This window comes from Pan troglodytes, chromosome 17, assembly GCF_028858775.2.
Source record: "Pan troglodytes isolate AG18354 chromosome 17, NHGRI_mPanTro3-v2.0_pri, whole genome shotgun sequence".
In the NCBI taxonomy this organism is placed as follows: domain Eukaryota; kingdom Metazoa; phylum Chordata; class Mammalia; order Primates; family Hominidae; genus Pan; species Pan troglodytes.
This window is the reverse complement of record NC_072415.2, coordinates 73,692,597-73,702,726: the sequence shown is the minus strand read 5'-3', so window position 1 is coordinate 73,702,726 and position 10,130 is coordinate 73,692,597. Positions and strand designations below refer to the sequence as shown.

The window sequence follows — 10,130 nt, the reverse complement described above, 5'->3', positions numbered from 1 at the left end:
TCTCTAAATTTAAGCAAACTCCTGGTCATTTTCAGTTAGTACCTTTCCTCAAGTTCAACCTTCATGACAAACCTCAGCATCTCAGAAGATTTAGCCATAGTCTGAAATTCTCTTCCATAGATTGGTCCCCTGTAATCCCGGTTTGCCTCAGCTTGTTATCCTGCTTTTTATTCCCCTCTATTCCCAGGCTGAGCTTCTTGCTTCTGTCCTACGAGACGTTAGATTCCTTCGCTTTGGTACCCAAGTAAACCCATCCATCTCCATATACAGGAAGGTCCATTTTTGTCTTATAGCCCTGGATGCAGACTCAGCTAAGAAGACCATTATTCATTTTTGGAATTCTTCATCTAGGATATTTCCTCTTGTTTCTTTCTCTCCTATCTTTGAGCTTTTTAGATAATCAACACCCCATTAGTCTATTACCCAACTTAAATCAGGGAACTTATACCTCCCAATCTCATTCAGAGACTCCAAACATATATATTGATACAGGAGACCTAAGAAGAGCATGTCTTGGGGGTTGAGGAAACAGGCAGGTGAGAAACTTTCAGATTGGAAACACAGCTTCCTTTCTCCCGTCCAGCCCCTACTTCATCCTATCTGTTTCCGGAACCTTGTTGTACATGAATCTCCCTTGACTTCGTGATGTGCTGAGAAAACAAACTCACGGCTGGTGTTAAAAAGGGCCCATGACAATACCAAGTGTTGGGGAGAATGTGGAGAAATCAGAACTCTATTCACGGTCGGTTGGAATGCACACTTGTGCAGAATTCTATGGAGAAGAGTCTGGCATTTCCTCAAAATGTTAACCTAGATTTACCATATGACCCAGCGATTTCATTCATAGGTTTATACTCAAAAGAAATGAAGACATATGCCATGCAAAAAAATGTACATGAAAAGTCAAAACATCATTATTCATAATAGTAAATGGATGGAAACAACACAAATATCCATCAACTTATGAATAAAGAAAATGTGGTCTATTCATAGAATGGAATATTATTCGACCACAAAAAGGAATGATGTACTGATCCATGCAACAATGTGGACAAGCCTTGAAGATAATACTAGATGAAAGAAGCCAGTCACAAAAGGGCATACTGTATGATTCCATTTATGTGAAATGTTTAGAATAGGCAAATCCATAGAAACAGGAGGTAGATTCCTGGTTTCCAGGACCTCCAGAAAGGGAAGAACGAGATACAAATTTTCTTTTGGAGGTAGTGAAATTGTTGTGGAATGAGATCATGATGGTGATAGCACAACTTTGTGAATATAATAAAATCATTGAATTGTACAGTTGAATTTGTGGTATATAAATTATGTGTTAAAAAAAGGGGGTCCACAAAACAAACAGCCCCCCACTCTGGTTGTCAGGGAGATATTGGATTAAATGGCCTTGGACAACAACCCCTCTCCCTGGCCACAGACATTCTTCAGATTACAAGATATTCCAGGGGAAACACTGGAATGAGTCTGAAGCCAGGTGCTAAATGGAAGGACCACCGAGAAATGTTGTGATCCTGACAGGTCAAGCAACTTCTTTTTCTGCTTCATTTTTAAATGAAAAATTAGAAAGCTGCCATTCAAAATGGTCCCTGTCTGTTTCAATTGCTCCTCTCAGTGTCAGCCTGTTAACTCAATGTGTTAGTCTGTTTTCATGCTGCTGATAAAGACATACCCGAGATTGGGAAGTAAAAGAGGTTTAATTGGACTTAGAGTTCCACGTGATTGGGGAGGCCTCAGAATCATGGTGGGAGGCAAAAGTTATTCTTACATGGTGGCTGCAAGAGAAAATGAGGAAGAAGCAAAAGAAGAAACCCCTGATAAACCCATTGGATCTCCTGAGACTTATTAACTATCATGAGAATAGCACAAGAAAGACCAGCCCCCATGATTCAATTACCTCTACCTGGGTCCCTCCAACAACATGTGGAAATTCCGGTAGATACAATTCAAGTTGAGATTTGGGTGGGAACACAGCCAAACCATATCACTCAACAAGATAGATAACTTTCTCACTGACCCTATGCAACAGAAAACCATCTGGGATGGTTGTAAGGGGCACAGGAAGTGACTGGTAGGATCACTGCCAAAGCTGAGCATTCAGGAGAAGGCAATAGAATCCTGTTCTCCATAGTATACTATGAGATACTGAAGTACACTTCTTCAGTATCTCTTTGGACTTAGAATTAGCACTATATTCCTTGTTATACAGAAAAATTACTAATGAAATTCATAGGATGACAAAAACTATCAGAACTGAAAAACAGGAAATGTAAGCTTTTTAGTTCTTTGGTATTCAAAGTATGCCTAAAAGACAATGCAAAATCCAAGAAAAGAATGGTGGGGTTTTTGTTTGTTTGGTTTTGGTTTTGGTTTACAGCTGGAGTAGAATACAAAGGGATGGAGTTGAAACAAATGAGAGGAAATTGGAATTCTAAACTTAATCTCATTGGCATTAGAAAGGCACCTACATGTATTTCACATGAGCCGGTGACTGCTGATTTGCATTCTTATTTTTTCCCTATAGATTAAAAAGGAGGTACAATGGTAGAGCTGTAATCCTGTCCTTTGTCATAAATTTTCCTATTCATAAAGGTGAGTGTTAGCCTGCTTGTGAAATCTAAAGTTGAGTAACTTCAAATACTAACCACAGAGGGAGAGGCAGCAAGAGGAGAGGCATAAATTCAGGATCTCACCCTTCATTCCACAGACACACACAGCCTCTCTGCCCACCTCTGCTTCCTCTAGGAACACAGGTAAGTGCTTCAAGCCTCTCCAGCTTAATAACATGAATTATTTTTGAGAATAATAATGATACTGTGTTCTATATCATGCATTTCCTGCATTCTGTCTGATTATATTTTACTTATTCTGCCAGAGCAAAATTAAAATACCTATTTCATCTGATTTATCCTTTATCTAAATTGCTTAGTTCCAAGTAAATCAAGGCACTTTCAGGAACACAGAGGGAGAGTGCCTTGCAGCCAGAGAGTCTTGAAGGAGACGTCAGGGATGCATCTTAAAAGCTGGTTGGATGTGATCCACAGAGGTCTCCTGTTAGCATTCATTGTAAAGCCTTCCTACCTAGCTCTAGTGTAACCAGCAATGAAAGAAAGATAAAGAGGGTCGATTACTTATTTACAATAGTCTTTAAAAACGTAGTTTTGTAAGCCTTCTAATTAGGACATTAATATATTTAATATATGCACATTGTAGAAAGATTGAAACGTTAAAAATAAGAGAAAAACTTCAAATTTCAAAATCTCACAACACAGATATACCATTTCTTTAAGTAAATTGTACTACAAAATACCATTCCATTTATTAAAGTCATTCTGACAGGAATCTGATGCTTTTCCAGGAGTTCCAGATCACATCGAGTTCACCATGAATTCACTCAGTGAAGCCAACACCAAGTTCATGTTCGATCTGTTCCGACAGTTCAGAAAATCAAAAAAGAACAACATCTTCTATTCCCCTATCAGCATCACATCAGCATTAGGGATGGTCCTCTTAGGAGCCAAAGACAACACTGCACAACAAATTAACAAGGTAGCTATCAGCATCATTACATTGTCCTGTTGCAGTTTTCTCTGGTTCCGTCGGCTAGCACGCAGATGGTAATAGATGTGGTGGCCTGATGGGTAGCACAGGGGACTGAGCAGGAATTCCCATAACTGTGAGACCACTACTTATACAGATCTTTTGAGTAAAGTTTTCTTGTCCCGCTTCATGTCCCTTCCAGGTTCTTCACTTTGATCAAGTCACAGAGAACACCACAGAAAAAGCTGCAACATATGTGAGTCACAGAGCACTTTGGTTCAGCTTTAGATCCCTGAACAGGTCATAGTTTAAACCTGGAACTTCACAGAAACTAAGAAAAGGCCATTTTTAGGTAAAATCTTGGACACAAAGATTGAGACATACAGAGTGGGTTGGCATTTCATGGCACATAATTATTATTCCTCATTTCTGCATTACTAAAAGACAGTCAGCACTGTACTCCAGAGCATAGGTCTGCATCAGGATAGGCTGGGTTCAGACTCCAGCTTTGCTCTTCACAAATGATGAATAAGAGCAGGAGGACACAACTGCTCGGAGTCCCAGTGACCTCATCCCAGAAAACTAAGGGTAAGAAAAAATCTTACTCAATACATGCAAATACATGCAAATGTTTACAACAGTGCCTTGCCCATAAAATGTCATAATAAATGTTATTATTATTATAAAGTAGCTATAATTATACTAATCATAATAATGTGAAAATAATTTAATTTTAATTGAGTCACTAATGAGATTCAGAGGAATAAGCACAAGTCCAACTATATTTTGGACAATGATTGCTATGGAATATATTGGTTTAGAGCCTTAATAGTGCAAAATGCTTTGCTGGAAGGTAGAAAGTTCTAGATTTAAACAGGCTTAGGTTCAAAACTTGGCACTTCTAATTTATGTCTCTATAAACAGGGTTTTTTCCCCATTCTCTGAGCTTTCTTGTGTTCATCTGAATTGAACTAAAGACTTAGAGTTACCCATGTAAAGTCCTTAGCCATGTACCTGGCACACACTCTTCTTACGTGCAGAGAATGACCATCATGAGGAAAGAGCCACAGATCAGTCAATGTGTCTTACAAGATGATACCACCAACAGGTATAACAGGGCTTCCTGGCATAATCTATTTAAAATATCCAACCTTCAACATACTCGTATTCTTGCTGACTGTTAGAAGTGAAATATGGTCCTTGCCCATAAGGAGCTGAGAGTTTAACTGGGAAGCTAAACCTAACCCTTTAAACCAACAAGGAGAAAATCTAGTGGTAGACAGCGCTGCATCTTTAGTTCAGAAGAGAAAAGATTGCAGTACATTAGAGCAAGAAGAATTTTCTGGAAGAAGTCAAATATAAGGTGGATTTTGAAGGGTATTTGAGGTGAAATACACCAAGTATAAGCACAAAGGTCGTCATTGAGACTACCAGCCACTAGGGACTGATCTAACAGACTTAGCATGGGTTTAGTATTTACATTGATACAGCAATTGAATGATCTCCTTTTTTGACGTTTGAAGGTTGATAGGTCAGGAAATGTTCATCACCAGTTTCAAAAGCTTCTGACTGAATTCAACAAATCCACTGATGCATATGAGCTGAAGATCGCCAACAAGCTCTTCGGAGAAAAGACGTATCAATTTTTACAGGTAATTTCACCTGGCCTACCCACATTTCATCTGCAGCCTGATGTCTGTGTCTCTGAGTGGCCAAATGGAAGAAAGCAAGGCAGATGAGCCTGGCCAACCCAGGTGGAGAGCATTTACTCAGAGTGCATTAGCTCCGTTTCCACAACTCTCCCCCACTGGAGTGTCCCAGACCCCAACAATACATCACTGAAGTGTGGATTTAGGGATAATCTTGTAATAAAAGAGGAGGTTGGGTAATAGAGTGAGTGAGAGTAACAAGTAATAAGATACCATCTATAAACTGGCACTGACTCAGTCACATAGCATACATCTTGGTGGGAAATGTATGACTAGTGGGATATTATTGGAATGGGCAGGCTTGGGTGAGTTCCTGGGAATAGTTGAGGAAGTACCAGGAAATACGGAATGCACAGGATGAAAGATAAAAACAAAGATCAGAAACATCATGGTTGAAATTACTGGAAAGAGGTCTGAGAAGCAATGAATCTCCTTCAGGGAAGCCTGCTCTGCAGTTTGCAAACCACAGCCTCTTCTGCTTCTGCCTTTTGCAAGATGATATTGACCTTCAGTGACCTCTTTCTTGCGCCAGCCCACACTCCCCTTTTGCATTGCCTACGTGGCACCCGGTATAAAAATATGCATAGACAGGAGATACTGCATCTATTCAGGGTCTGGATTCAGCTTACTATAATTATAAATAACTAAATTTGGTAATATATAGTTACATAAATTACTCTTACTTCCTACTTTCTTCCTTCATATCTCAAAGGAATATTTAGATGCCATCAAGAAATTTTACCAGACCAGTGTGGAAACTGTTGATTTTGCAAATGCTCCAGAAGAAAGTCGAAAGAAGATTAACTCCTGGGTGGAAAGTCAAACGAATGGTAGGAGAGCCACCCATTATAGAAACACCTTTTAGAAATCTATGCGAGTGAGCCCTATGCCTGAAACTGCATGGGGGACCATGGGTGGGAATTGAGATGGCTTTGCAGGGAGGGCAGAAGAGGGCACTCCAGATGAAGTGTTTTTCCAAATGATTATGAAGAGAGCCTAGGGGAGCCAAGGAGGAAATCACAGGAAGCCAATTAGATGAAAACATAGCCGGAGGATTCTTTGCTCATGTTCCTGGATGACAATAGCTTTGTGGATCCCCTGTCTCCGCTCAGGCCCATTTTGAGATCATGTCCTTTACTTTAAATCAGAACCAATATTTTATGATGAATATTTAAAAGAAAACATTAGAAAGCATCTCCCTTCCCCTTTACTAATTGCGAAACAAGCAGCTCTCTGGTAAATCACCCTTTTGCCGTCTGAACTAGAGCTGCCTGGACCACATCTCTAGCCACAAGTTCTGCAGGGATTATCACAGCTCTCTTCCCCATCAAGGGCAAGAGCTTAACAAAGTCTGCATTCTATAGACATCTATCCTACCTCCCACCTCTCATTACAGGCCAAACTTACAGCAACTCAACATGAGAGTGAATAGGAAGATACCCCCGGAAGTAGTGTCTCATAGCACAGGACATGCGTTTCATATTACAGAGCTCATGTCACTTGTCCTAAAAAGCAATCAGGGCCTACTTCCTCTGAATGGGGACCCCGTAGTTAAAAAAAAAAAAAAAAAAGTAGGAAGAGGAGGGAGGGAGAAAGGAAACACACATGTTGAAAGAGTAGACAAAATCAGTTTATCAGTATTCCAAATCAGATGAATGGAGTCATTCATACACAGAGAACCTGAACTCCTTCTCTATCACAAGAAGTGATGTCTCCATCAAGGGCAACTGTATATGACTGGAGCCTTAAAGAAAGCTGCATCTGGTGAACCATTGGTCAGTGAGTCTAACAATTCAAAGATCAAAGTCAGTGAGTCTCAAGTAGGGATTTGGGTCAATAATTAATGATCAGTCACGAACATTTGCAAAGCATCTTCCAGACAAGCCATTTGTACCTGTGTAAAAGACTCTTTTATTCTTTCCCTTGCAGAAAAAATTAAAAACCTCATTCCTGAAGGTACTATTGGCAGCAATACCACATTGGTTCTTGTGAACGCAATCTATTTCAAAGGGCAGTGGGAGAAGAAATTTAATAAAGAAGATACTAAAGAGGAAAAATTTTGGCCAAACAAGGTATTGTCTATATTTTATTTATATAATGTAATACGTTAATAAATTTAAACATTTCTGATGGAATGTACCATGACAAGTAAAAAATAAAATTGTTCATGTCTGTTTTTTTGTTGTTTTACTCTTATAACTTTATTTAGTTAGGAATACCTGAAGAAGCTATTGTCTCTAACTCATTACATTCTTGGGTTATTTCTTAAAAGAAGGATGTGTTGATATCTCAATAATATTATCTTTTTGCCTTGTGTCTCACTTGGTATTTGTTGGACACATTGATTTATTGTAGAATACATACAAGTCCATACAGATGATGAGGCAATACACATCCTTTCATTTTGCCTCGCTGGAGGATGTACAGGCCAGGGTCCTCGAAATACCATACAAAGGCAAAGATCTAAGCATGATTGTGCTGCTGCCAAATGAAATCGATGGTCTCCAGAAGGTAAGAACTTGCATCTACAACTCTTCCTTCTACTGCCGGACATTTTTCCAAAGATACCAAGTTTAAACAAGGTAAAAGCTGGGGACTGAGTTGCCTCAAAATAATGAAAACTTCTAAATGAGAAATGATGACTCACCTTCATATTACAAAGATTTAAGCATAGAGCCTGACACAAACTGAAGGCGTAGTTAATGATTAATTTATTAGAGTTACATGCATTGGATATCAATTTAATGATATTATTATGCAGCAATTTAAACTTGACTGGGAGAAATATATAGCAATGTGAGGAAAGTTTACGAATACACCAAGTAAAAAGGGGAATAGAAATTTAGGAATTTGGGGAATTGCAATTTAATAATTGCAATGTGTACTAAATAATGTATACAGAAAAATAAGATGAGCCTATTAAAAATTGACACACAGTAGGCTGTTGGCACAAGAAATAGTGATATATATAGTTCATTGTGTACAAAATAATGTAATCATATTTTTACATGAGTATCATACAGTTGTATACATACATATGTACACATTACATATACATAAAAATGTGATTCTGTTTTTACACACATATATATACACATACACATATAACCCAATGTATTTATATATTCAGGACTCATATTTTGCCTATTAGAATAATAATATCTAATAAAGTGAACCTTCTGTATTTCACATTTGTTGCCAAAATAAGGATTCTCCACATAGTCAATTCATTGTTAAGGTGTATTAGAGATCAACAGTTAGTCATATCAGTTTCTTTTTTCCATTTGTGTAGCTTGAAGAGAAACTCACTGCTGAGAAATTGATGGAATGGACAAGTTTGCAGAATATGAGAGAGACACCTGTCGATTTACACTTACCTCGGTTCAAAGTGGAAGAGAGCTATGACCTCAAGGACACGTTGAGAACCATGGGAATGGTGGATATCTTCAATGGGGATGCAGACCTCTCAGGCATGACCGGGAGCCGCAGTCTCGTGCTATCTGGAGTCCTACACAAGGCCTTTGTGGAGGTTACAGAGGAGGGAGCAGAAGCTGCAGCTGCCACCACTGTAGTACCACTCGGATCATCACCTACTTCAACTAATGAAGAGTTCCATTGTAATCACCCTTTCCTATTCTTCATAAGGCAAAACAAGACCAACAGCATCCTCTTCTATGGCAGATTCTCATCCCCGTAGATGCAATTAGTCTGTCACTCCATTTAGAAAATGTTCACCTAGAGATGTTCTGGTAAACTGATTGCTGGCAACAACAGATTCTCTTGGCTCATATTTCTTTTCTTTCTCATCTTGATGATGATAGTCATCATCAAGAATTTAATGATTAAAATAGCATGCCTTTCTCTCTTTCTCTTAATAAGCCCACATATAAATGTACTTCTTCTTCCAGAAAAATTCTCCTTGAGGAAAAATGTCCAAGATAAGATGAATCACTTAATACCGTCTCTTCTAAATTTGAAATATAATTCTGTTTGTGACCTGTTTTAAATGAACCAAACCAAATCATACGTTTTCTTTGAATTTAGCAACCTAGAAACACACATTTCTTTGAATTTAGGTGATACCTAAATCCTTCTTCTGTTTCTAAATTTTGTGATTCTATAAAACACATCATCAATAAAATAGTGACATAAAATCATTTTTGCTTTACCTTTTTTCTCTCTGGAAAGGGGAAGTGTCCAGTTACACACAGGAAAGACAATTTAGAGATATATTAATCACATACAAAGGAAAATTAAAAACAGAGTAGTTCATGATGAGCCTGGAGTAGAAGGCATATCCCAGAACAGGAGGAGCCTTGTAAACCACATTAGGAACTTCCTATTTTATGCTAAAGGGATAAGAAACTCATTACAGGCTTTGATGGTTGTTTGTCAAAGAGGGGCATAAAATTATCATATCTTCATCTTGAAAATACATCTCTGGTTACTCTGATATCAGTGGATGAGAGGAAAGAACAGTGTGGTTACCATATATAAATCAGGAAATCATTAGAGTATTGGGGGTGGAAATGAAGAGAAAGAAACAGCCTGGGAGAATTATTTAGGAAGTAATAGTTAAAAAAAGACATCTAAGTTTCTGAGCTATCTGACTGGAAGGATGGAAGAAAATGTTGTTTTTGAGAGAAAAAAAAGACCATGGGTTTAAATTTGTACCTGATGAATCGAGGTACTTTTAATATTCAAATAGATTTGCCTGGCAGGTACTTGAAGATATTGATCTAAATCTCAGAAACAGAATATGATCTGAAGCTCTAAATTTGTGATATTCAACATAAATGCTTTAGAGTTATTGGGATAAATATGGTAATTGTAGCTAGAAGCAAAGATAAGATCCTAGGGAGAAAGGAT

The 10,130-nt window shown here is 38.2% G+C and overlaps 1 protein-coding gene across 1 annotated transcript; it reads left to right on the top strand.

The window, feature by feature from the left end:
* Positions 1 to 2,588: 2,588 nt before the first annotated feature.
* Positions 2,589 to 9,403, top strand: LOC740098 (serpin B3). Its single transcript, XM_063796133.1, has 8 exons — positions 2,589 to 2,765; positions 3,371 to 3,561; positions 3,755 to 3,808; positions 5,076 to 5,204; positions 5,974 to 6,091; positions 7,191 to 7,333; positions 7,617 to 7,772; positions 8,554 to 9,403. The coding sequence occupies exons 2-8, from the start codon at positions 3,397 to 3,399 to the stop codon at positions 8,956 to 8,958; spliced, it is 1,170 nt and encodes a 389-aa protein (XP_063652203.1). The 5' UTR covers positions 2,589 to 2,765; positions 3,371 to 3,396; the 3' UTR covers positions 8,959 to 9,403.
* The last annotated feature ends 727 nt before the right edge of the window (positions 9,404 to 10,130 follow it).

Bases quoted from the DNA above. Each gene is read 5' to 3' on its own strand.
- LOC740098 (XM_063796133.1), top strand. From the start codon at position 3,397: ATGAATTCACTCAGTGAAGCCAACACCAAGTTCATGTTCGATCTGTTC. The intron at 3,809-5,075 runs GTGAGTCACAGA...TGACGTTTGAAG, and splicing joins CAGAAAAAGCTGCAACATAT to GTTGATAGGTCAGGAAATGT. The intron at 5,205-5,973 runs GTAATTTCACCT...CATATCTCAAAG, and splicing joins AGACGTATCAATTTTTACAG to GAATATTTAGATGCCATCAA.